The sequence below is a fragment of the Acartia tonsa genome, chromosome 6 (genome assembly GCF_053477335.1).
Source record: "Acartia tonsa isolate MP-2025a chromosome 6, ASM5347733v1, whole genome shotgun sequence".
NCBI lineage: Eukaryota > Metazoa > Arthropoda > Copepoda > Calanoida > Acartiidae > Acartia > Acartia tonsa.
The window spans coordinates 52,440,430-52,467,846 of record NC_137265.1 but is presented as its reverse complement, the minus strand read 5'-3'; the positions used below and the strand labels follow the sequence as shown (position 1 = coordinate 52,467,846).

General features: G+C 35.5%; 1 protein-coding gene across 1 annotated transcript in view; it reads right to left on the bottom strand.

Moving 5' to 3' along the window:
• Positions 1-1,645: 1,645 nt before the first annotated feature.
• LOC145323159 (uncharacterized) overlaps positions 1,646-27,417 on the bottom strand; it is a 40,286-nt gene continuing 14,514 nt past the window's right edge. The window contains exons 10-17 of the mRNA XM_080165552.1: positions 23,529-23,656; positions 6,058-6,165; positions 5,568-5,765; positions 5,109-5,254; positions 4,429-4,550; positions 4,174-4,189; positions 3,844-3,925; positions 1,646-3,537 (exon numbers count right to left, since the gene is read on the bottom strand). Coding sequence (XP_080021678.1) covers positions 3,272-3,537; positions 3,844-3,925; positions 4,174-4,189; positions 4,429-4,550; positions 5,109-5,254; positions 5,568-5,765; positions 6,058-6,165; positions 23,529-23,656 — 1,066 coding nt within the window. The 3' untranslated portion in view covers positions 1,646-3,271. The remainder of the gene's footprint in view (positions 3,538-3,843; positions 3,926-4,173; positions 4,190-4,428; positions 4,551-5,108; positions 5,255-5,567; positions 5,766-6,057; positions 6,166-23,528; positions 23,657-27,417) is intronic.

The window sequence follows — 27,417 nt, the reverse complement described above, 5'->3', positions numbered from 1 at the left end:
AATGTCTGTATCATATGTTCTCATGTTTTGTTCAACTTACACACAGAGAGAAAGGAATAGTTTAGAATGTCTGTATCATATGTTATCATGTTATGTTTAACTTACATACAGAGAGAAAGGAATAGTTTAGAATGTCTGTATCATATGTTCTCATGTTATGTTCAACTTACATACAGAGAGAAAGGAATAGTTTAGAATGTCTATATCATATGTTCTCATGTTATGTTCAACTTACACACAGAGAGAAAGGAATAGTTTAGAATGTCAGTACCATATGTTCTCATGTTATGTTCAACTTACACACAGAGAGAAAGGAATAGTTTAGAATGTCTGTATCATATGTTCTCATGTTATGTTCAACTTACACACAGAGAGAAAGGAATAGTTTAGAATGTCTGTATCATATGTTCTCATGTTATGTTCAACTTACACACAGAGAGAAAGAAATAGTTTAGAATGTCTGTATCATATGTTATCATGTTATGTTCAACTTACACACAGAGAGAAAGGAATAGTTTAGAATGTCTGTATCAAAAACTTAAAAATAAATGTTAACATGAAGTGTCATTGTTTAACAAGGTATATCCAAGTGTTGTGTGTCCACCTTATGTTTAAATTATTCTATATATTCTCATGCCAACTAGTAAAACTTTACAAAATGTCCCATATATTTAAATTTGATACTAAAATAATATCTCCTCAAGGCTTTGTAAATATTCTTTAATTGAAATTAATAAGTTCTTTTTGTATGAAGCTAAATATCTCAGAAAATACTGGTTAGAATTTGTTGTACTTTTCAATTAAGCTTTATATATGTTTTAGGATGGTTTTAGGCTATTTAACTGACCTCCTCTACCCTCTTCTAGATGCTGGGGGAGAACCAGTACTTTTGAATGTATTTAGTGTTTAGTAATGGTTTTGCCAATTCAAAAGATTAAGTTTCTTAAAACTAAATTGTGATTTAAGTGTTATTTTAGAGAATTGTCGAAATAGCTTCTAAAGAAATCGACTCTTATCTTTATATAAATTTTAAAACTGATTGTTGATATGCTTTTCATGGAATGAATTGTACCAAATGTTCTCTGATATTTTAATATTTTAATTATTTTAATAAAATTAAAGGAGATACAAATTAACTTTCTTGGATGCAATCAACTTATCTCTTAACTAACTTACATGCTTTAGCTAGAGGGTATACAAAAAAAGTAAAAATTAATATCAAACCTGAGTTTTTGAAATAGGCTTTGTTAAATTTTATTATAAATAATAAAAAATATATTTTAAATTTTTGGTAATATGATTCCTAGAACAACAAGGTACAATATTATAAGCGAGTATTTTCAATAATCAAATCCTAAAGATAAATGTATATTCTTTTACTGTATCCTGTATTTAAGCAATTTTGTAACAATTTTGTTTAAACTTCCAATTAATGTTATGTTTATTAAGTTTTTACACTTTACAAGATTTAACCTTCTTTTTTAAGAGCTTCGCTTTTATGGATGTTGTCATCCATCATCCTCAAATGGTCAAAGATGTTTAGATTTACAACTGTAACAAAAACTGAAAATTTCAGAGTCAGTTAGTAAATCAATATGGGAATAAAAATTTCAAAAAAAAAATAATATTTAAGCAAATTATAAAATACATCCATAAATATTTATTGCTTAATTTACATATAATTAATAGTTAATAAATACAAATAACAAAACATTGATAATAATCCATAAAAAATTCTATAATTTCTATTTTACCAAACATTATATAAGGGCTCGGCAGCCGCACATCATCCGTGACTAAGCCTTAAATTTAAATCCGTTTTGATGCTTTGAAAAACTTGAAAAGAGGGACTCTCATATTAAAGACAGGGTTAGACTTCCAGCTGATTTTTAAAATTGTAAATGTTTAATTTCTCAGTGGCTTACAGGCGTCTGACAAGCGGCTGCCGAGCCCTGCAATAAATCTACTTATTTTATGACAATAGATAGTCTTGAAGGAATAATTTATCAAAAGAACAACTATTTCTTCTTCTTTAAATAGCCCATCAATTAAAAATTTAAACCATTTTAACATGTTTTGTAATTATTTTACTTTAATTATTTCAAGAATTCAAGAATGTTATAGTAAAAAAAAGTTTTCTTTTAAATAACCATTCCCCTTGTGAGAATTTAAAAATATCGAATAAGAAATATGAAAAATAACTTAATTTACATCTTTTATTTACAATAAACTATTTGCACTTATTATGTTTTTAAATAAAATATGAAATAAAAATCGAACTTTTTTGAGAATATATTGACTGAACAAAAACAATTATTGCCAGAAACTGTTCTAGCCATCAATTAATTATTTTTAAATGGCGTAAAAGTTAGAGGCAAATTAGTTTTTCTTATGTGGAAACATTCCTTGAGAGAGGCAAGCCAATGTGATTTGCATTAAAAGTAAAAGTAAATTCTAGAAAAATCTTTGAAGTTAAAGGAAACAAAATGCGCAAAATAAACATTTTTGCATGTTGCATTTCATTCATTAACAAAATTAGAGATTTATTTAAGCTGAGATCAAGGTAAAAATTTAGTTTTTTTCCTACTAATAAAACAGATTAAAGATATTAAATTGCAGTTTTAAGTTTTTGATGCTAAGCTTTTATAAAAAAAATGCTTTTAAGATAACATCAAGATTCAAAATAAAGTCAAAGTTTGTTTCATTAAATGCAAAATTGCAAAAAATAAATAGTTTTCTAAAATCAAATAAACAGGTATCTTTATATATACATATTTATGGGCAGTTTTATTCAAATTTTACATTTTTTCAATTATTATTTAATAAGTAATATCATATTGTTAAAAACCTTATTCTTTTTAAAATACTTAACAAATAAAGGTTGGCAAGAATTTGAGAAAGACTAAACTACATATCTCTTGTGACACTTTTGAGGAAGACGATTCCCTTTTCTCCCATCTCTTTTGAAGAAATTTTCTTCCCCCCTTCCCTTTTTCTTTTCCCTCTTACTCCAAAGTGACACAAAAGTTATGCAGTTTAGTCTCTCTCCAAGAATTTTAGGATTGTAATCATTTTGTTGAAATGCTTAAACATCAAAGGAATCCCCCTTTACATACAATGAAACGTTATACTTTTGTGGAATTGTTATAAATCTTTCCTAACCTGTAAAAGCTAACACTGCTTGAGTGAATTTTTTCCCTACGAACTTTTTTTTATGAAAAATCCTTTCCCCTTCTAAAAAGAACGTAATTAAATTCAAATAAATATTTAATTATTCTTCTGGTTTTCTTTTGTCACTACAATCTTTATCCTCACTGGCACACTCTGCCTCCAGTTTATTAAACCCCGCCGGGAACCCACGTTTACCCCGCCGTCCAGCAGGCCCGGGATCTCCCTTTTGTCCCTTGTGGCCCACGGGCCCTAGACTGCCCTGTTCCCCTCTTTCCCCCTTGCTGCCGGGCACACCCTTCTCTCCTTGGAGGCCTGGCAGCCCGTTGGGACCTGTCGGCCCCTCCAGTCCAGGTAGACCTGCAGGTCCTGAAATATGAATGCTTGAGATATTCCATAAGAATGTCTAAATCGGTTCCACCCAAACTCTCCCTAGCCTCTGCAGGAGAATTGATATTTGGTGTAGTGTTACACTGCATGGGCTAGCTTAACCTTAGTATAATATCTGTGAGATATAAAAATTGAAAGCACTTAAAACACAACTTAAATAAAAAAAATAATAATAACTGTTGTAAGCGAAAGAGCTAATTCATCTGATACTTATATCTACATTTTCTTTTGAAAATAACAGAGTTTAACAGTTTTTTTAACCATCCATCTATCTATCTACTGTACCTGGAAGCCCCATAGTGCCAGGTTCCCCTTGTTCTCCCTTGAATCCCATGTCTCCTTTATCTCCTGGTGATCCATTATCACCCTGCCCAACATAATGGAATAAACAACATTTCAAAATTGATAAAATGTATAATACATTTCATAAATTGTATTTCATTTTTTTAGAGAAATGGAGATTTACCTACTGAATATAACTTTTTTTGTTGAAAATGTTTGAACACTGTTGTTCAATTGTTCAATTAAGATAGATATTTAAAGTTCCCAATGTTTTTAAGCCAACGTTTGTAGGAACATGTTTTTAAAAATTAAGAACCAGTTTAGAGTATCTACAATGTTCTTTTCCTCCCTAAATCAGTACAATAAATGTACCTTAATTCCTAAAACAAAGAATTGTTTTTTGCAATACGTATATTAAAGCAAAAAATAAATGTGTTCGAAAACAGATGCCTGTCCCAGTAATTTAAAATTACTCCCTTCTCAAATTTAAAAAATTGCCTCACTTTAACTTATGATTTTTATTTTACTCGAAACGTAACTAATTCAATAGATTTCTTATAGTATCAGAGGGGCATACTATCTAATCACTGAATGTTGATTCTATCATGTTCCTTTTGACCAGGTGGTCCCATAAGACCTGGAGGTCCCGGGGGTCCTGGCAGCATTGTGTACGAGTACTCAGCATCACTTTGTAGAGCTCCATACATCTCCTAAATAATAACAAGTTAGTGACCAGGTAGTCCAATGAGAACAGGAGGTCATGGTGGTCCAATGAGACCTGGAGGTCCCTGAGGTACTGGCAACATCGTGTACGAGTACTCAACATTAGTTTGTAGAATGCATACATCTCCTGTATAATTAAAAAAAACTTTATATGAGAAGGTTGACACTTTCCCTTAAAGGTATTTGTTAAGCACTAAAAACTTCCAAAATTTAGTTTATATATTGGAAATAAAGGGGTTGAGAGTTTTCTTTGATTGTTACTTTTTGACTGGATAGGGTGGTTCATATCTTGTACTGGGAGGTCCCGTAGGGTTAGGGCTTCCCACTGGGTTTATTCATGAAAAAATATCCTTTTTATTATAAATCTTTTTATAAAATAGGGCAGGGTGGAAGTTTTATTGCTCAATAGACATTGAGAGGTAAAGTACGAAGTATCATGTAGGTAAAAAAAATTATATTATTATTTGATAAAAACATACCTTTATAGTAAATGTTGACACATGTAAATGTTGAAGGTAAATATGCTTTTGTAAAAAATTATAAACCTGATTCCTTCGTCGTTTTTTCTTGGGCAGGGCAATTGGTCCCAGGGTCTGTGAGGAATAATCTCCAGGTGGACCTGCAGCTCCTGGAGGTCCGGGCAGTCCGGGAGGTCCCATCAATCCAGGTGGTCCCATACTGCCATGATCTCCTATAATATAATTATAAGTAGTAGTTTAAATGCTCCATAATAAAGGTTTGTCTGTTAACAAAAGTAAAATTTCTAAGCTGCTGTGATTATATGTTTTTGAGAAAATGAATTGAAAATGGAGATTAGATTTCCTAAAAAACTTAAACCTTTATCTTTGGAAAATCCCATGGTAAATTATGCTAAACATGATCTGTTTTAGAACAATTCAACCAAAAGTTATAATTTTGAAGATGGAATTATTGCGTCTGATTGACATGACCATCCAGGGTATTACATCAATTATTTTGCTTTTCATTCAAAAATAAAAACCTACCTTTACCACCATGAAGCCCTGGAAGGCCAGTATGACCAGGTGGCCCTTGCGGGCCTCTCTCTCCTTTCAGTCCATCCATGCCGGGCTGACCCCTCTTTCCAGGCAAACCATCTCGTCCATCCCCGCCCTGGGTACCCTTCTCCCCCTTGGGGCCAGGGTAGCCGGGATCTCCTCGTTCACCCTTGTCTCCAGGCCTACCTAGAATCATAAATCATAAGTGTATCAAAAAAATATATGACTGAAATTATTTTAAAAAAACTTTTCAGAGTTAAACTATCAAAAAAATTAAGCTTAAACCCATGCTTGATATGGCATTTTGAGGAAAGAATGGTAGAAGAAAAAATTTGATTCCACCTTTTTAATAACTATCATGTTGTATAGCATATATCTAGGTGAAACAATAATTAATGAGTAAGTAGAATTTGATACAGCTTATGTGATCATGAGAGTAGCTTTATGTTTGTTAACAAACATATTTAAGATATTATACCTGTTGCTCCTCTATTTGTAGACTTTCCAGACTTGCCGCGTTTCCCCCGGGGGCCTCGCTTTCCCTCGGGACCTTCGGGGCCTATCTCTCCTTGTGGGCCAGGGGGGCCTGCAAAACAGTAAGAGTTGTATAAGAGTAACATGATGCTTGTCTATCTGTCTTGTGTGTAGTTTAAGAGCTAGCTAATCATTGGTCTGATATGGTTCTCTTTTATAGTTCAGCTTTTTATAGATTTAGAAAAGGTTTATAAATATTTTGATTGAGCCTATAGTTTTTCTTATGTTAAGTATTCATAAAAGAAAATCATGCCTTTAATCCTTTTTTAAAAATTAGAAATAAAACTGAATAAAAAAATAGAGTACCCTCTTTACACTAATATAAGCATACACTTAGTTAGTTAGTAATTAGTGTTTCTTTATTATGATTAATTGTTGGTAGCAAACATTAATTAAGTTTAAACATCCTAGCCTTAATAAACAAAATTTTTAACAGTATGTCTTAAACATTGTCTAATTGTCCTAAGAATAAAAATTGGAAAAAACATGTCATATTTTGCATTGAAGAGCAATGACTCAAGCTTTAGAAGAATACATTTTATGCCAGAATGACTTAAACTCGACAACTAGCGAACTTTCTATCGTCTCAGCTGTTTTGTATGGTATATATTGGTGTATGTAAGCAGGGATCTAAAGGGATAGGACAATGGTCGATTAATTTATGTACATACCCAATGGTGATAAAATTATCCCTTCTGTAAATAAAATTTAGTGGTTGAAACGTTTGGCCACTCAACTTTAGTAACCAACCAATCAATACCAACTAGAGTCCCCAAATTTGTTAACCCAACGAATAAGAAAAGGTAATAATAAAACTTTGGGGACTAGTGTAATAAACAGCCCAATGTCCCCTCCCTTCCTGGTATGTAAGTATCTCTAACCACCATAAAGTCTGTTCTAATTGAACACAGTGACCTAGTAAAGTAATTTTAGGCCTTGTCTGATAGTATGGATTAAGGGACCACAGAATTTGGTCTTGTTCATGTTTAGAAACTAGGTACTACATAATAATTTTAGGCCTTCTCTGATAAAATGGATTAAGGGGACCACAGGATTTGGTTATTCGAATAAACTTGTTAGTATATGCAAAAGGGCTTATTCCTCTTCCCTAATATAAAGCCATGAAATACGATACTTGTCAAAAGGTATCATAAAACATTTTATTTTTCCATGAACTATTTGGATGGAAACCACTCAGGGAGGAAGGGGACATTGGTCTGTAAATTATATCTGTACCAAAAGTTTTCTTAATTGTGGGCCCAAAAACTTTAGATTCTTCTGTTATTGTGATTGGCTATTTCCAAACTAGGAGCGTCCAAGCTTTTAAACCAATATTTGTAATCTACAGAAAGGGTAATCATCGTCCATTGTCTTATCTTATCTTTCAATCCATGGAAACCTTTACATTATATTTTTAAGATAATGGAGGTATATTACTTGCCAAATATATTAGCTCTGGTTTCTCTATTTATATATGACTAAAAATTTAGGTCCCATAGTATGTATTAAATTAGGTGCAGATTATACAGTTTCAAAACAAATTTCCGCCAAATGTAGAAAGATAAATAAAGCACATAACTTTTGATATTATAATTACATGTATTTTAAATGTTTTTTTTTATATTTTAAAGTTTCTTTAAGGCAAGTTTTTTCATACTAATTTTGTATCAAACTTTCTAATCCTGGGATTTTTTTTTAATTGAAGTTTTGCTTGTCAATTTTATCTTAATCATTTAAAAATTCATTTTTGATACCCTCTAGTATGTGAGTGTGTATGTGTGTGTGTGTGTGTATATGTGTGTTAGTGTCCGTATTAGTGCACTGCTAAATTAGATTAAATCCAATCTTTCATGCATAAGAACAAGAAAAAACTTTTTTTTGCAATACTTTCACAGAAGTCAAGGTAGGTCAAGATTTAAACAAGAACAACTGGTACCCAAAGTTTTATAAGTAAAATCAAGAACTTTGGTTACTTATTATGAATTTTGATTGATTGGTTCAATACTAGCAAAGTTCCATTTTAAAACCGATCACAGGCAGGGTAATTATGTCTATCATCGTAGGGAATATATATCAATTTATCGTCCATTGTCTTATCCCTTAAGATCCTTGCATTGGAGGTCAAGATTTAAACAAGACAAGAATTATATTATTATCCATAGTGGGGAAAACAAAGAACTGAATAAGTTTTTTCTTAATTTTTTGAAAACAACTTTTTGTATGATAAAATGATCAACTTCGTCTAATTTATAAAAAAAAAATTTAATAAGGTAAAATATGCTAAGCGAGACATCTCTATAATTTACATACTAAATATGATTTTAAGTGTCTTAAAAATAATATGGTTAAACAATTAAAAAGAACTTAATTCAAATTTTTGATATATTTTCTCAAAAATACAGTTTTGGGGTATAGTCCTTTCCATGACATCGCTCCATATGGGGCGATGATTTTCTATAGCTCCTTCAAGGAGCTATAGCATAGCCTCTTATCATATGGAGCGATGTGATAGCCCCTTTTAAGGAGCGTTCATATCGCCTCTTATGATAAGAGGCTATGCTATAGCTCCTTCATGGCCTCTTAATAGCTCCTTTGAAGGGGCGTTAATATCGCCTCTTATGATAAGAGGCTATGCTATAGCCCCATGATGGCTCCTTCATAGCCTCTCCATCGCCCCTCCGTAGTCCCTTACCTTAATTTATATAACAACCCACTTGATGGCCCCTACATCGCTCCTCCATCGCCCCTTCTCCAAATTTATATTACATTGTACTTTGATGGCCCCTACATCGCTCCTACATCGCCCCTACATCGCTCCTACATCGCTCCTTCATCGCTCCTTCTCCAAATTTATATTAAATTGTACTGTGATGGCCCCTACATCGCTCCTACATCGCTCCTTCTCCAAATTTATATTAAATTGTACTGTGATGGCCCCTACATCGCTCCTACATCGCTCCTTCATCGCTCCTACATCGCCCCTTCATCGCTCCTTCTCCAAATTTATATTACATTGCAACTTGATGGCCCCTACATCGCTGCTACATCGCTCCTTCATCGCTCCTACATCGCCCCTCCATCGCTCCTACATCGCTCCTTCTCCAAATTTATATTAAATTGTACTGTGATGGCCCCTACATCGCTCCTACATCGCTCCTTCATCGCTCCTACATCGCCCCTTCATCGCTCCTTCTCCAAATTTATATTACATTGTACTTTGATGGCCCCTACATCGCCCCTCCATTGCCCCTCCATCGCTCCTACATCGCCCCTCCATTGCTCCTTCATCGCTCCTTCTCCAAATTTATATTACATTGTACTTTGATGGCTCCTACATCGCCCCTCCATCGCTCCTACATCACCCCTCCATCGCTCCTACATCGCTCCTTCTCCAAATTTATATTAAATTGTACTGTGATGGCCCCTACATCGCTCCTACATCGCTCCTTCATTGCTCCTACATCGCCCCTTCATCGCTCCTTCTCCAAATTTATATTACATTGCAACTTGATGGCCCCTACATCGCTCCTACATAGCTCCTCCATCGCTCCTCCATCGCTCCTTCATCGCTCCTACATCGCCCCTTCATCGCTCCTTCTCCAAATTTATATTACATTGCAACTTGATGGCCCCTACATCGCTCCTCCATCGCCCCTTAATAGCCCCTTACCTTAATTTATATAACAAAGCTCCTATATGGCCTCTCTATCGCCCCTTAATAGCCACTTAATTTAATTATATAACATTGCCCCTACATAGCCTCTCCATCGCCCCTTAATAGCCCCTTACCTAAATTTATATAACAAAGCTCCTATATAGCCTCTCCATCGCCCCTTAATAGCCCCTTACCTTAATTATGTAACATAGCCCCTACATAGCCTCTCAATCGCCCCTTAATAGCCTCTTACCTTAATTTATATAACATAGCCCCTATATAGCCTCTCCATCGCCCCTTAATAGCCCCTTACCCTAATCTATATAACATAGCCCCTACAAAGCCTCTCCATCGCCCCTTAATAGCCCCTTACCTTAATCTATATAACAAAGCTCCTACATAGCCTCTCCATCGCCCCATAATAGCCTCTTACCTTAATTATGTAACATAGCCCCTACATAGCCTCTCCATCGCCCCTAAATAGCCCCTTACCCTAATTTATATAACATAGCCCCTACATAGCCTCTCCATCGCCCCTTAATAGCTCCTTACCTTAATTTATATAACATAGCCCCTACATAGCCTCTCCATCGCCCCTTAATAGCCCCTTACCTTAATTTATATAACATAGCCCTACATAGCCTCTCCATCGCCCCTTAATAGCCCCTTACCTTAATTTATATAGCATAGCCCCTACATAGCCTCTCCATCGCCCCTTAATAGCCTCTTACCTTAATTTATATAATCCTTACCTTAATATATATAACATAGCCCCTACATAGCCTCTCCATCGCCCCTAAATAGCCCCTTACCCTAATTTATATAACATAGCCCCTACATAGCCTCTCCATCGCCCCTTAATAGCCCCTTACCTTAATTTATATAACATAGCCTCTACATAGCCTCTCCATCGCCCCTTAATAGCCCCTTACCTTAATTTATATAACATAGCCCTACATAGCCTCTCCATCGCCCCTTAATAGCCCCTTACCTTAATTTATATAGCATAGCCCCTACATAGCCTCTCCATCGCCCCTTAATAGCCTCTTACCTTAATTTATATAATCCTTACCTTAATATATATAACATAGCCCCTACATAGCCTCTCCATCGCCCCTGAATAGCCCCTTACCCTAATTTATATAACATAGCCCCTACATAGCCTCTCCATCGCCCCTTAATAGCTCCTTACCTTAATTTATATAACATAGCCCCTACATAGCCTCTCCATCGCCCCTTAATAGCCCCTTACCTTAATTTATATAACATAGCCTCTACATAGCCTCTCCATCGCCCCTTAATAGCCCCTTACCTTAATTATGTAACATAGCCCCTACATAGCCTCTCCATCGCCCCTTAATAGCTCCTTACCTTAATTTATATAACATAGCCCCTACATAGCCTCTCCATCGCCCCTTAATAGCCCCTTACCTTAATTTATATAACATAGCCTCTACATAGCCTCTCCATCGCCCCTTAATAGCCCCTTACCTTAATTATGTAACATAGCCCCTACATAGCCTCTCCATCGCCCCTTAATATCCCCTTACCTTAATTATATAACATAGCTCCTACATAGCCTCCCCATCGCCCCTTAATAGCCCCTTACCCGATTTTATATAACATAGCCCCTAAATAGCCTCTTCATCGCCCCTTAATAGCCCCTTACCTTAATTTATATAACATAGCCCCTACATAGCCTCTCCATCGCCCCTTAATAGTCCTTTACCTTAATTTATATAAAATAGCCCCTATATAGCCTCTCTATCGCCCCTTAATAGCCAATTTATATAACATAGCCGCTACATAGCCTCTCCATCGCCCCTTAATAGCTCCTTACCTTAATTTATATAACATAGCCTCTCCATCGCCCCTTAATAGCCCTCCATCGCCACTTAAAAGCCCCTTACCTTAATTTATATAACATAGCCTCTACATAGCCTCTCCATCGCCCCTTAATAGCCCCTTATATCCTCCTTCAAAACAGTTATACACCTTCCCAGGATCTATTGGAAGCTACCCTATAAAGGAGAACCATATTGGTTCTGCAGTTAGCGATCTTCTTTGATACATACAGACAATGATCCTGTTACTTTTTATAAGGATTAAAAATAAAATGGCCTAAAGCCATCTCATTACCCATAGGAAGCTTCACTGTAAAGGAGAACCATGTCGGTTTAGTGGTTAGCATGGTACAGACAGACATACATACAGACAAAGATCCTGTTACTTTATTATAAGGATTAAAATAAAATAGTTATTAACCTCCCCAGGACCTATGAGAAGCTACCCTATTAAGGAGAACGATCTCAGGACCTATAGGAATCTTCACTGTAAAGGAGAACCATATTGGTTCATCGGTTAGCAAGATCCTTCGGTACAGACAGACATTCATACATACAGACAAAGATTCTGTTAATTTATTTTAAGAAATACAGATAAAATTGTTATAAACCTTTCCAGGCCTAAAACCATCTCAGGACCTAATTTCTGCCGTTGACAACTCGAGTTAAGTTACTATATTATTTTTACAATGTTTAACTTATCTGTTATTATTGGCTGACGAAAAGTTTGGGCAAAAAAAAATTTATTCTTCAATGAAATATCTCTCCAGTATAATTTTGCCAAGTGCTAATTTATTAAGAATAAAGTTTGCCACAAATTTACCAAAAAATCTCATTGTCATTTCGCCAGGGAGGATTAGGATAGTTCCCAAAGTGTTATAAGTTGGCTTATCCAAGAGTGCTGTCTAGTCTCCAAAGTTTTATAATACCGTTTTCTTATTCGTTAGATTAACAACCTTGGGGACTTTTTATTGTTTTGTGATTGTTTAGTTCATTAAGTTGAGTGTCTAAATGTTTCAACCACTAATTCTAAACTAAAGAAGGGGTAATTTTGTGAATCATCAATGGGAATAATTAATATATAAACATACATATATATACAGTGTTTTTTTTTATGAGAGCATTTTTGAAAGCAATTTTACCCTACTTATAGTTATCAGAATTTAATGATTAATGGCTTATTCTCTTCGTTTTTTATAACCATTAACAGAAAAGCAAAAAAATATTTCAGTTTTTATTTAAAAAGTACAGTAAATTCAAAATTTCAAAACATGGGTGTCAACATCTAAAATAGTTATTTCTCGCATCGTATTATAAACGGCTTTCCGCGGATATAGAAAGTACAATTATGAGATTAAAACTAGTTTTTTTAGCCCCGAGGTGCAGAAGGCACCGGCTAAAAAAACTGGGTTTAATCTTATGATTGTACATATCTATATTCGTAGAAAGCTGGATATAATACGATGCTAGACATAGTTTTTTCGTATGGATGAGAACCGGTTCCTATCCACCGGATTCAAATGAATACGAGAAATGGTTTTAGCGCATTTTTCTTATGCTCAAATCTTCTACCCTTTCCAAGAATGGAGGGAGTACATTGGGGGGCCAGTATTCCCTCCCTGGTTGAGATATGGCCTTCAAATTTCAAAATGTTCTAGTACATGTCACAAGTAGTATCTATATAAATTTTTAGCTCAATATCTCAACTTTGAAGCGTTTTGCAGCCATTCTTGCAAAGGTAGATTATAAGAAAAATGCACTAAAACCATTTTTAGATGTTGACACCTAAGTTTTAAATTTTTTAATTTACTGTACTTTTTGAATAAAAACTGAAATATTTTTTGCTTTTCTATTAAAGGTTATAAAAAAGAAGAGAATAAGCCATTAATCATTAAATTCTAATAACTATAAGTAAGGTAAAATTGCTTTCAAAAAAGTTCTCATAAAAAAACACACTGTATATATGTATATATATCATTTTATCGACAATCGTCTTATCCCTGTAGATCTCTGATTATCAGAGCATTTTTGAAATATTTGCTGCTTATTTTTTGGCTGCCTTTGGCAAAATAATTTTTTTTCATAAAAAATGTATACAAAATTATCGTATTAATTTGGTAAATATATCATTGCACTTGAATTATTTTTAAGTCACTAACGGCTAATCCCATAGATGACCCTAGGAGTACTTTAATGAATAGATGTGGTGGAGAGGGGGGGGAGGGGGAAGGTTAAGAATTTAAGGGAAGTGATACCTTCCGGGGGCTGAAAGTGTTAGTCCCCTCCCCAAAATGAAAACTTTTCCTGCGAGTAAAATAAGCTTCAATGTAAAGGAGAAGCATATCGGTTCAGTTGATACTGATAAACATCCTGTTACTTTAATGTAAATATTAGTTTAAGGATAGTCTGTATAATCTCAGGGATAAAGGAAACATTAGGCAATTTTTACAATAGTCTCCAAAGTTTTATAATGAAGTTTTCTTATTCGTTGGCTCAAAACTTTGGGGACTTTTGTCATATTTTGGTTGTAGTGTTGCAATTTTGTGTATCGTTATTAGGGATGGATAAAAATTTATCGGCCATTGTCTTATTCCTTTAGATCCTTGGTATAATCAACTGAATAACAGTTCCAACAACAAAAATTAAGATATTGCTTCGCTTTTTATGGACAAATATCCTGTTATTTTATTATAAGGAAAAAAAATAAACTATCTTAAAATCATCTCAGTACTCAGCGGTTAGCAAGATCCTACGGTATAGACAGACAGACATACATCATATCGGTTTAGCAGCAAACGAGATCCTTTGCTACAGACAAAAAAAAACTTTGTATATCGACTAGCGGCTACGCCCCCAGCATCTATTGGCTCTGTATTCAAAGGGGAATGAATAAAAGCCTAAAGCCTTCCCAGGACTTAAAATAGAATAGCCTAAAACCATCCCTCGACTTAAAATAAAATAGCCTAAAGCCATTACAAGACAAATATTAAGCTTACCTGAAATAGAAAGCCCAATCTGTTTAGTAGTTATTGAGATCTTAAGTTTCAGAACAGAAAGCCTTACTAACGTGGACAAACACAGGATATTTCGGACAAATGTCGGAGTGGACATCAGGGGCGTCCAAGCTTTTTATTTTGGGGGGGGTAAAATTTTTTTAAGGGGGGGGTAATTTGGTTTTGGGGGGGGTAAAATGGCGCGCGAAGCGCGCCGCAAATTTTTTTTACCCCCCCCAAAATTTTTACCCCGGGGGTAAAATTTGCTTGGGGGGGGTAATTACCCCCCCTGAAATCTGTTGGCAGGGGTAAAATTTGTTTACCCCCCCCAAAATTTACCCCTGGGGTAAAATTTTTGGGGGGGTAATTTAAATTTTATAAACAATTTAGTATTAAGAATGCGCGCGAAGCGCGCAAAAATTTTTTTTGTTAAAGATTTTCTATTTTGGGGGGAGTATTTACCCCCCCAAAATGGTTTGGGGGGGGTAAATACCCCCCCCAAAATCGTTGGGGGTGCCTACGGCACCCCCAAGGTAGGGGTAATTTTTTTTTGGGGGGGGTATTGTTCACAAAATTTTGGGGGTGCCAAATGGCCCATTACCCCCCCCCTTGGACGCCTATGGTGGACATTATATAAGTAAAACGCAGAAGTGTCTATAATATCTTAAAAATTAGGTTTCAACAACATTTGTTTAGTTATTTCTACACAGGTTAGGTTAGGTTAAGATATAAATATACAAATAAGCCCCCTGCAGGGGTTAGGCATATAAAAAAACCTATTTGACAGTTGTAAACAATGTGAGAAAAAAATATGTTTTAGTTTAATGAAATGTTCTATCTGTTTCAAACCTTTGCCTTTCGATAGAACTTACCTACTTTGGAAAACTGTTAGACTGATTTTAAAATTTCAGTCTGTGAGAAAAGATATTCAAGATTTTTTTTTGTTTTGAAAGATTTTTATCTTATAAATAAAATAAAAGACACTCCTGCGTTTTACATAAGCAATGTCCACTCCGACGATTGTCCCATTCCTAGGTTTGTCCACTCCAACGTTTGTTTATGTTTTACTACTTTATATAATAGGATAATATGTATTCTTCTTTTATATTTCTCTTTTCTTATTCACTTGCAGCTGCGCTCTTTTTAATGTAAGGAGGCAGAAAAATAGCCTAAACCAATTAGGGGCTTAAATCTGAAAATGAAAAAGCAAAAAACCATCCCATGACCTATGTGAAGCTTCCCTTAAATGGAGAATTTAGTCAGTTTATGAAATTTTTAAGCTTCAGACCAAAAAAAATACTTTTTTTGTTAAAAGAGAGACTTTTCTACAATTAGGGCTAGTCCTTTCGTCATTGCTCTTCTCATTAAGTTAAGCATGTGGTTTTCTCTGCTATTGTTAAAGATAGACTGTTGAGATTTTTAGTGAATATTCCCATGACATATGTATATCCAGTCTATAAATTATTTTGTCTGTCTCTCAATTATGCTTCAAAAGACTTAGGTTTCGTGATAATCTTTGAGTAATAGCATATTCTCTTAAAGTCTGCTCTATAACTTACTTTGTCTGTTTGTCCATTATATGATCCTTATTCAATATTCTATTTAACTAAAAAATTTCATTCTCTTAGTTTATTTTTTTTCTTTATTTCATTATGTTATTATATTATTTATATTTATTTTATTAATTCATTATATTTTCATTATAATTTTCCTTTTTAAATGCGAAACTTTTCTATAGTAAGGATTGGTTTGTCCGTACGTCCAAACGGTTAGACGACATTTTCTTTAATTTAGACATGTTATAAATATCCTATCGATTTCAAACTTTGCAGAATGATTTCTATAACAGTTGGGTACAATACTATATTCATTACTAGAAAGTATGTACGTCCATTTTTTTGTATAATATCATTGTCCCATTCATCTGGGTTTTGGAGTAATGTTTCTTAGGACAACAAGGTTTAGTATTATAATCAAATACTAAAAATAAAATTATGCCCTTTTACTATATTCTATACTAGCAGATTCGCCCCTAGCCTCAGGGGCTTTGCCCCAAGAGGTGATAAAATTTTTTTTTGGCGAAATTCGTAATAGGACCAAGAAAATCTTCAGCAAAAAAAAAAATGGGGGGGGATTTTTTTGTTTTTGGGGGGGTTGGGGGTATCCCACCCCCCAAGAAAATAGCCTAAAACCACCACAGGACCAGTAGGTATATTCCCTGAATAGTAGAATATAATCGGTCCAGTGGTTACCGAGATCTTAAGGGACTGACAGACGGACAGACAGACGGACAGACAGACGGACAGACAGAGGGACAGACAGACGGACAGACAGACAGACGGATGGACAGACATCATTCTACTTTGTATTATAGATTTACGCTAATTTTAACAAAATTTATGTTTGACCTCCTGATTTTAGAGCTTTGCTTTTGTGAATGTTGTTATCCTTGTTATCTTGCTTTTTTTTCCTTTTTCATAACCTATTATATAAAGTAGTAATCATTTTTTTGTCTGTAGAAAAGCTAACCGCTGAACCTATATGGTTCTCCTTTACAGTGAAGCTTCTTTTAAGTTCATAGAGGGTTTATAATTATTTCGAGGGAGGGTATCTCCACCCTCCCAGAAAATTCACCCCAAGAAAAATATTACCCCATCCCCTCAAAAAATCTTTTTAACTTTTTAAAAGCAAAGCTTTTCTATATTAAGGATCAGTCCGTACGTCCGTAACGGTTAGCTATTTTCGTTAATTTAGGCATGTGATTCCTGTAGTAGAAAGGTACGATTTAGAAAGTCTATAATCATTATCAGAATATCCATACGTCCATTTTAAGCATACTAATTATTAACTTACAACAAATTTTTATGTATCAAAATTATCCGATTAATCTGATTTCTGGGATACTGATTCCTAGGACAACAAAATAGAATGTTATAAGCGAATCATATCTATAATCAAGTCCAAAAAATGTGAGTACGTCCTTAGGCATTTTCCTGCATGTTAGCAATTTCTCAATAAATTTACTTACAATTTTGTTTCGAATTTTAAATTTATGTTCTGACTATTCAGTTCTGACACTCTACATTATTAATGTTCATTAAAGGACGCCTGCAAGAAATAACACGCTTTAACTGCTAAAAGACTGCCACAAGAAGACCCAATACCCCAAATTATAAGCCTTCAGCTTCAATAACAAAAAAGTTCTAGGCATTTCAAAATAGCATTTTATGTACAATGGAATTTTTGAAAGATTTCCAATGCTCATAAAAGAAAAAACAATATTAAATTACGTTGCCTAGACATAAAATTATAACCTTATCTTTGTCAGAAACTTAGATTGCCTGTAACTGATTACATTTTTACAATAAAAACACCACATTTCATAGTCAAAATCTATGAAAAAAAATCGATTTAAATTGCATTTTTAAACGAAAATCATAGCGGAAACAAAGGGGTAAACTAATACAAGCTTAGCTGTGATTGGTTGTTAAGCTGATTCAGCCTTCTGATTGGCTACAGTACATTCGGTACAACGCAAGTAAAACTTATTTTTTTTTAATGATTTTGACTATAAAAATGGGTATTTTTATTGTAAAAATATAATTAGTTACTGGAAACCTAAATTTATGACAAAAATAAGCTTATAATTTTGTTTCTAGGCCACGTAGTTTAATTTTAAAGTTTTCAACATGAGCATTGCAATTCTTTCAAAATTTCCATTGTACATAAAATGTCATTTTAAAATGCCTAGAACTTTTTTGTTATAGAAGCTGAAGGCTTCAAATTTGGGGTATTTGGTCTACTTGTGGCAGTCTTTCAGCAGTTAAAGCGTGGTATTTCTTGCAGGCTTCCTTTAAACTTTTTTCTACCGTTTCAGAGCTTTGCTTTTATAAATGTTGTCATCCTTGTCATCCTTTTAAAACTTAAATTTAAAACTGTAGAGGGTCACATTCCTTCCTTACCTTAATGCCCTACCTTCTATAATGAAGGGGCAATACAATTACAGAGGCTGTACAGGAGCCATAAAGGGCCTATGTTATATAAATTAAGGTAAGGGGCGATGAAGAGGCTATGAAGGGGCTATGTTATATAAATTAAGGTAAGAGGCTATTAAGGGGCGATGGAGAGGCTATGTAGGGGCTATGTTATATAATTAAGGTAAGGGGCTATTAAGGGGCGATGGAGATGCTTTGTAGGGCCTATGTTATATAAATTAAGGTAAGAGGCTATTAAGGGGCGATGGAGAGGCTATGTAGGGGCTATGTTATATAAATTAGGGTAAGGGGCTATTTAGGGGCGATGGAGAGGCTATGTAGGGGCTATGTTATATATATTAAGGTAAGAATTATATAAATTAAGGTAAGAGGCTATTAAGGGGCGATGGAGAGGCTATGTAGGGGCTATGCTATATAAATTAAGGTAAGGGGCTATTAAGGGGCGATTGAGAGGCTATGTAGGGGCTATGTTACATAATTAAGGTAAGGGGCTATTAAGGGGCGATGGAGAGGCTATGTAGAGGCTATGTTATATAAATTAAGGTAAGGGGCTATTAAGGGGCGATGGAGAGGCTATGTAGGGGCTATGTTATATAAATTAAGGTAAGGAGCTATTAAGGGGCGATGGAGAGGCTATGTAGGGGCTATGTTATATAAATTAGGGTAAGGGGCTATTCAGGGGCGATGGAGAGGCTATGTAGGGGCTATGTTATATATATTAAGGTAAGGATTATATAAATTAAGGTAAGAGGCTATTAAGGGGCGATGGAGAGGCTATGTAGGGGCTATGCTATATAAATTAAGGTACGGGGCTATTAAGGGGCGATGGAGAGGCTATGTAGGGCTATGTTATATAGATTAAGGTAAGGGGCTATTAAGGGGCGATGGAGAGGCTTTGTAGGGGCTATGTTATATAGATTAGGGTAAGGGGCTATTAAGGGGCGATGGAGAGGCTATATAGGGGCTATGTTATATAAATTAGGGTAAGGGGCTATTTAGGGGCGATGGAGAGGCTATGTAGGGGCTATGTTATATATATTAAGGTAAGGATTATATAAATTAAGGTAAGAGGCTATTAAGGGGCGATGGAGAGGCTATGTAGGGGCTATGCTATATAAATTAAGGTAAGGGGCTATTAAGGGGCGATGGAGAGGCTATGTAGGGCTATGTTATATAAATTAAGGTAAGGGGCTATTAAGGGGCGATGGAGAGGCTATGTAGGGGCTATGTTATATAAATTAAGGTAAGGAGCTATTAAGGGGCGATGGAGAGGCTATGTAGGGGCTATGTTATATAAATTAGGGTAAGGGGCTATTTAGGGGCGATGGAGAGGCTATGTAGGGGCTATGTTACATAATTAAGGTAAGAGGCTATTATGGGGCGATGGAGAGGCTATGTAGGAGCTTTGTTATATAGATTAAGGTAAGGGGCTATTAAGGGGCGATGGAGAGGCTTTGTAGGGGCTATGTTATATAGATTAGGGTAAGGGGCTATTAAGGGGCGATGGAGAGGCTATATAGGGGCTATGTTATATAAATTAAGGTAAGAGGCTATTAAGGGGCGATTGAGAGGCTATGTAGGGGCGATGTTACATAATTAAGGTAAGGGGCTATTAAGGGGCGATGGAGAGGCTATATAGGAGCTTTGTTATATAAATTTAGGTAAGGGGCTATTAAGGGGCGATGGAGAGGCTATGTAGGGGCAATGTTATATAATTAAATTAAGTGGCTATTAAGGGGCGATAGAGAGGCCATATAGGAGCTTTGTTATATAAATTAAGGTAAATGGCTATTAAGGGGAGATGGAGGAGCGATGTAGGGGCCATCAAGTTGCAATGTAATATAAATTTGGAGAAGGAGCGATGAAGGGGCGATGTAAGAGCGATGAAGGAGCGATGGAGGAGCGATGGAGGAGCTATGTAGGAGCGATGTAGGGGCCATCAAGTTGCAATGTAATATAAATTTGGAGAAGGAGCGATGAAGGGGCGATGTAGGAGCAATGAAGGAGCGATGTAGGAGCGATGTAGGGGCCATCACAGTACAATTTAATATAAATTTGAAGAAGGAGCGATGAAGGGGCGATGTAGGAGCGATGGAGGGGCGATGTAGGGGCTATGTTATATAAATTAAGGTAAGGGGCGATGGAGAGGCTATGTAGGGGCTATGTTATATAAATTAGGGTAAGGGGCTATTCAGGGGCGATGGAGAGGCTATGTAGGGGCTATGTTATATATATTAAGGTAAGGATTATATAAATTAAGGTAAGAGGCTATTAAGGGGCGATGGAGAGGCTATGTAGGGGCTATGCTATATAAATTAAGGTAAGGGGCTATTAAGGGGCGATGGAGAGGCTATGTAGGGCTATGTTATATAAATTAAGGTAAGGGGCTATTAAGGGGCGATGGAGAGGCTATGTAGGGGCTATGTTATATAAATTAAGGTAAGGAGCTATTAAGGGGCGATGGAGAGGCTATGTAGGGGCTATGTTATATAAATTAGGGTAAGGGGCTATTTAGGGGCGATGGAGAGGCTATGTAGGGGCTATGTTACATAATTAAGGTAAGAGGCTATTATGGGGCGATGGAGAGGCTATGTAGGAGCTTTGTTATATAGATTAAGGTAAGGGGCTATTAAGGGGCGATGGAGAGGCTTTGTAGGGGCTATGTTATATAGATTAGGGTAAGGGGCTATTAAGGGGCGATGGAGAGGCTATATAGGGGCTATGTTATATAAATTAAGGTAAGAGGCTATTAAGGGGCGATTGAGAGGCTATGTAGGGGCTATGTTACATAATTAAGGTAAGGGGCTATTAAGGGGCGATGGAGAGGCTATATAGGAGCTTTGTTATATAAATTTAGGTAAGGGGCTATTAAGGGGCGATGGAGAGGCTATGTAGGGGCAATGTTATATAATTAAATTAAGTGGCTATTAAGGGGCGATAGAGAGGCCATATAGGAGCTTTGTTATATAAATTAAGGTAAGGGGCTATTAAGGGGCGATGGAGGAGCGATGTAGGGGCCATCAAGTTGCAATGTAATATAAATTTGGAGAAGGAGCGATGAAGGGGCGATGTAGGAGCAATGAAGGAGCGATGTAGGAGCGATGTAGGGGCCATCACAGTACAATTTAATATAAATTTGAAGAAGGAGCGATGAAGGGGCGATGTAGGAGCGATGGAGGGGCGATGTAGGGGCTATGTTATATAAATTAAGGTAAGGGGCGATGGAGAGGCTATGTAGGGGCTATGTTATATAAATTAAGGTAAGGGGCGATGGAGAGGCTATGTAGGGGCTATGTTATATAAATTAAGGTAATGGGCTTTTAAGGGGCGATGGAGAGGCTATGTAGGAGCTATGTTATATAAATTAAGGTAAGGGACTATTAAGGGGCAATAGAGAGGCTATGTAGGAGCTTTGTTATATAAATAAAGGTAAGGGGCTATTAGGGGCGATGGAGAGGCTATGTAGGGGCTTTGTTATATAAATTAAGATAAGGGGCTATTAAGGGGCGATGGAGAGGCTATGTAGGGGCTATGTTATAAAAATTAAGGTAAGGAGCTATTAAGGGGCGATGGAGAGGCTATGTAGGGGCTTTTTTATATAAATTAAGGTAAGGGGCTATTAAGGGGCGATGGGGCGATGGAGGAGCGATGGAGGAGAGATGTAGGGGCCATCAAAGTACAATGTAATATAAATTTGTGGAAGGAGCGATGAAGGGGCGATGTAGGAGCGATGGAGGAGCGATGGAGGAGCGATGTAGCAGCGATGTAGGGGCCATCAAGTTGCAATGTTATATAAATTTGGAGAAGGAGCGATGAAGGGGCGATGGAGGAGCGATGTAGGAGCGATGTAGGGGCCATCAAGTTGCAATGTAATATAAATTTGGAGAAGGGGCGATGTAGGAGCGATGAAGGAGCGATGTAGGAGCGATGTAGGGGCCATCACAGTACAATGTAATATAAATTTGAAGAAGGAGCGATGAAGGGGCGATGTAGGAGCGATGGAGGGGCGATGTAGGGGCCATCAAAGTACAATGTAATATAAATTTGAAGAAGGAGCAATGAAGGGGTGATGTAGGAGCGATGGAGGGGCGATGTAGGGGCCATCAAAGTACAATGTAATATAAATTTGGAGAAGGAGCGATGGAGGAGCGATGAAGGGGCGATGTAGGAGCGATGTAGGGGCCATCATGGGACTAAGATATATATAATAGTGAAGGGGCCATGAAGAGGCGATATTTAATTAAATAGCCCCTTGGGATAAGAGGACATATCATCTCCTCTTTAGAAGGGGCGATAAAGGAGCGATAAAGGATCATTTAATCGCCTCTTAGGGCAAGGGGCTATTAAATCGCTCCTTTCAAGGAGTCATAACATCGCCTCTTGTTATAAGGGGCTATTAAATCGCTCCTTTCAAGGAGCCATTACATCGCCCCATGTCATAAGAGGCGATCAATTAAAATCATCGCCCCATATGGAGCGATGTCATGGAAAGGACTATACCCCAGTTATGAACTCTTAAAACTTAATTGATTAAATATCATTATATTTCATATTATATATTGACAGTAAAAGTAGCTTTAGGGTCGGTTAGACGTATAGAAGACCCTAAATATAGAGTAGCTGCGCTACTAAAACTGGTGCATACATTATTTACAATTTATCTCAAAGTGCAAAAAAAGAGTCCATATATATGCATAATTCTTCATGAAAATACATGTTTTTTTCTTACTATGATTTTGAAAGTCTTGTGTATAAGCCATAAAAATTAAGAAAATTTAATTGAACTTCTTAAGATAAAGTGACCTATAATCAACAGGTGAGTGAGAGGGTATAAAAATTATGAGGTGTACAACCCCCCCCCCCCCTCCCACCATAATTTAACAATTTTTGGTCTCAAAAATAAAATCCTGTGAAGACTATTACTTTACCTGGAAGAGTAAGAATGTTCATGCTGGGATCAAACATGGAGACAGGACCCTGTTCTCCCCTATCTCCCTTCTCTCCGGGTTTTCCGGGTGGTCCTGGCGGGCCCTGGATGGCCTCAAACGAAAATCCACTGAAAGTACAATAATAATTATAGTACAATAATCTATACAAAAAACATAGATGGACAAATGGGCATAACCAACCAATTATTCAAACTTTTTAATTTAAAAGTAGCTATTGCTTTATTCTAGTAAAATAGTAGCCAGTGTATAATATTTTCTATGATGTTGTTGTTAAATAATAATTCTATACTGTATATATCAGATTAAATAATGAGAGTATATTAACTCAAACATAAATTAATCACTAGATTCTGCATAACACACGAGGCCGCTAACAAACTTTACATTGATTATTATTTTTAAACAATATTAAATAAATGTTTATGTTTTCTCATGCTCTTGACAACAGTCTACATAAAAAAAGCAATTTAAGTTATTAAGTAAACATACACTTTAGACTAAAGTTAAATCATTTCTTATGTATACAGAAAAAAAGTACTTTATATTTAATTTTAAATTTAAATGTGAAGCATCTAGCGGCAAAATTTGAAACTTTTTTTATGTAAAAAAGGAAAGTTATAATGTGAAGTGTCAGCAAAATAAGGAATACATAAACATATTTCAGAAAACAAACAACTTTTACTCACACATACACAATTCTAGGGCGCACAGTGTGCTAAAAACTTGCAATATTACTATATAAAATCAAACCCCCCTCGGCTAGATTTTAAAAATAAATTAGAAATGAGAAAAGTTTTTTCCTATGCTAAGAGTTAGACCTTGCTTTAGTGCTTTAGAATTTAGATTGATCTGAATTTTGGTAAATTGATTCCTGGGACAACAAACTATAATGTTACAAGCATAGGAACCCTATAATCAAGTCCTAAAAATGTAAGTATGTCCATAAACATTATCCTATATCAAGCAGTTTTTCAAAAAGATACTTACAATTTTGCTTCGTCTCTTTTACATTTATATTCTGATTATTCAGTTCTGACACTATATAAGTGTTAATGCCCGTTTCAAGTCTCTTAATATTTAAAAATAATAAAGGATTATATTTATAACACAAAATGCCTAAACCTTGAAATCAAGGTAAAAACACTGAAAGAAAGAAAGAGACTAATAAATCTTGGGATTTTCTCAGAATATCTGGGACTGGCTAACACTGACACAAACAATGAACTAGCAAATAGAATAACTATTATTGAAAGTGAAATTGACAACCACAACAGTAGCCCAGATACTTACTAACTTTTCAAACCAAAATTTAAAATATTTCTACAAGTATATAAATAAAAATTATTATTATTTATTAAATTTGTTATTTTAATGTAAGTCATCTAGCGGCTAGCGGCTAAATCTTTTGAGTCATCTAGCGGTTTTATCTTTAACTTTAAAATGTAGAAAGGGAAAGTTAAAGAATATAGAGTCAGCAAAACAAGAATTGCTTTCTCATATATCAAACAATAAACTCACACATACAGCATACATACACAATAACACATATTTCTAGTTCGCGTATTGTGCTACAAACTTGTAATAATATTACATAAAATTAACCCCAACCCTCCCCAATAGTTTTGCAATAATTTAGAATCAAATATTGTATCCCTATTCCTAGTCCTTGCAGGGCTTATAGCTTTAGTGCTCGAAAGACATACCATAACCTAACCTAAACTTAATTAGCAATTAAAAAACTACACCCCGTGCCCTTATTTTACAAAATAGAAGGGAGCTAGGTGGATTGAAGGAAAACACTGTAGAAAATAACTAAGACAGATAGATAGATATACATGCATATTTTTCTGTTAAAATGAATTGCTAACTCATTAAAATATAATACAATATAATATAAGTAAGCATAATTAACCCTTACAGCTCGGGCCCCAATTCCCACCTTAATAGATCGGGGGGGGGGGGGGGGGGCTCCAAGAGCCCCCCCCCTCTATCTCGGCTCCTGTTACAGATAAAGACGTAAAATTTTTTTCTGGTGGTTTATGTGTATTTTTAGAGAAAATTACTTTTTCTAGTCATAGCAGCCAGGCCGCTCCTTAGCCGCTTTTTAGCGGCCAGCCGCTAAATTTTAAAACAGCTGTAGAGCGGCCAATTTTGCAGCTAGGATGACCAAATTTTAGGACGAACTTTTATTTTTCATAACAAAAAAATTACTTTTTCTGATCATCGCCAAAAAACGGCAAATAACGGAAACCGCCATTTTCGGCGGTTACGGCGGTAAAACGGCGGTTGGCGGCGCCGATTAATATTTTTATCTGTTTGATGTTGCTCAAGGATTTACCAAAAAAATTTATAGGACTCTAGCTGTAATAGAAGCCACGATATTCATGATATATGTCTGTAGTAAAAGCCGGACAAAAATCGGTCATAAAGTCGGTCAGGGAGCGGTCAAACGGTCATAACACATTTTTTCTCAGAAGGTCATTGATATCTAAGTATTCACCAAAAAAAATTTAGGTTTCTCCTTATACACAAAATTCATAATGTAGAAATTAGGATTTTTTTAGAATTTTGGTGCTACCCAACCGACTTTGACCGGACACCACGACCGACACAGACCAGCTATTCTAATAAAATCAACTCTTGCCGACGTATAATTACTAAACTTAAAAAGTCATGAAGTCACAGCACTCCATCTTACCTACACAAAAAATGAGATTGAAAAAACTAGAGGGGGGGGCTCTTGGAGCCCCCCCCCCCCCGATCTGTAAGGGTTAAGTGAAATGTACATTTTATTTAGTAGCAAAACCATATTATAGTTACATCTGTTATTCCCATTTTTAGGGGAGACATGTAGTCCCTCCATTATGTTAAAATGTATTTAATCAACCCCCCCTTTCCCAATATTTTTGAAATAAATTAGAATAGAATCAAATAATGGAGGTATTTCATCCCTATTACCTTGCGGGGCTTAAAGCTTAAGTATCCAAAAAAGTTGCGTAACTACAGAACCCAAATAACCTGACCTAAAACTAATTATCAAACAAAAAAAAAATACTAATTTTCAAAAAATAGAGGGGAGTGGTTAAATTTGCTCAACATGTCACTCTATGGGATAAAACCGTAGATAGAAAGTAACTGAGATAGATAGATAGATATGCATGCTTATTTTGTTTTTTAAATGAATTGTTAACTCATCAAAATATGATACACTGATTAAAAGCAAAAGTATTTGAAATATACATATACAAGTCTAGTAGCAAAACTACATTATATTTTAGTCTGTCATTCCATCTGTCCGTTAGTCAGCTATTTTTAGGGAGACGTAATTTTCTCAGCTGCTACTCAAAATAGACGGATAAATTTGATTTGTGAAGGTTTCCATATACCTAAGCATATATTGTATGACTTACTTGGTCCGTCAGTCCGTCAGTAATGCTCTGTTATGCATTTGATTTCTAAAGCAAAAAAAAAATGATTTTCTCAGCTGCTATTTTAGATAGATGGACTGCTTTTCTTGAAGAGCTTCTTCTTTTTACTGCTTATATACTTTATAACTCACTCGGTCCGTCTGTCTGTCTGTAAGGGTCTAAAAATATGCAAGTATATGGAGGGAATGTATTTTCCTTTTCTGATATTTAACATAGAAAGCTTATATTGTGACAAAATATTTTCTAATATTACTTATCACTTCGTCTGAAAGTCTATTCGTACTGCTCTAAATAATAATAAATTTTTAGAAGGGATATCTGTTTTTTTTTCAGCTGTTATCAAAGATATATTGCTGAAACTATGTGTAATGATTTTAATGAACACTGAGCAGCTATACTATACAATTTATTATATGCAACACTATGATATGCAAAGTTTG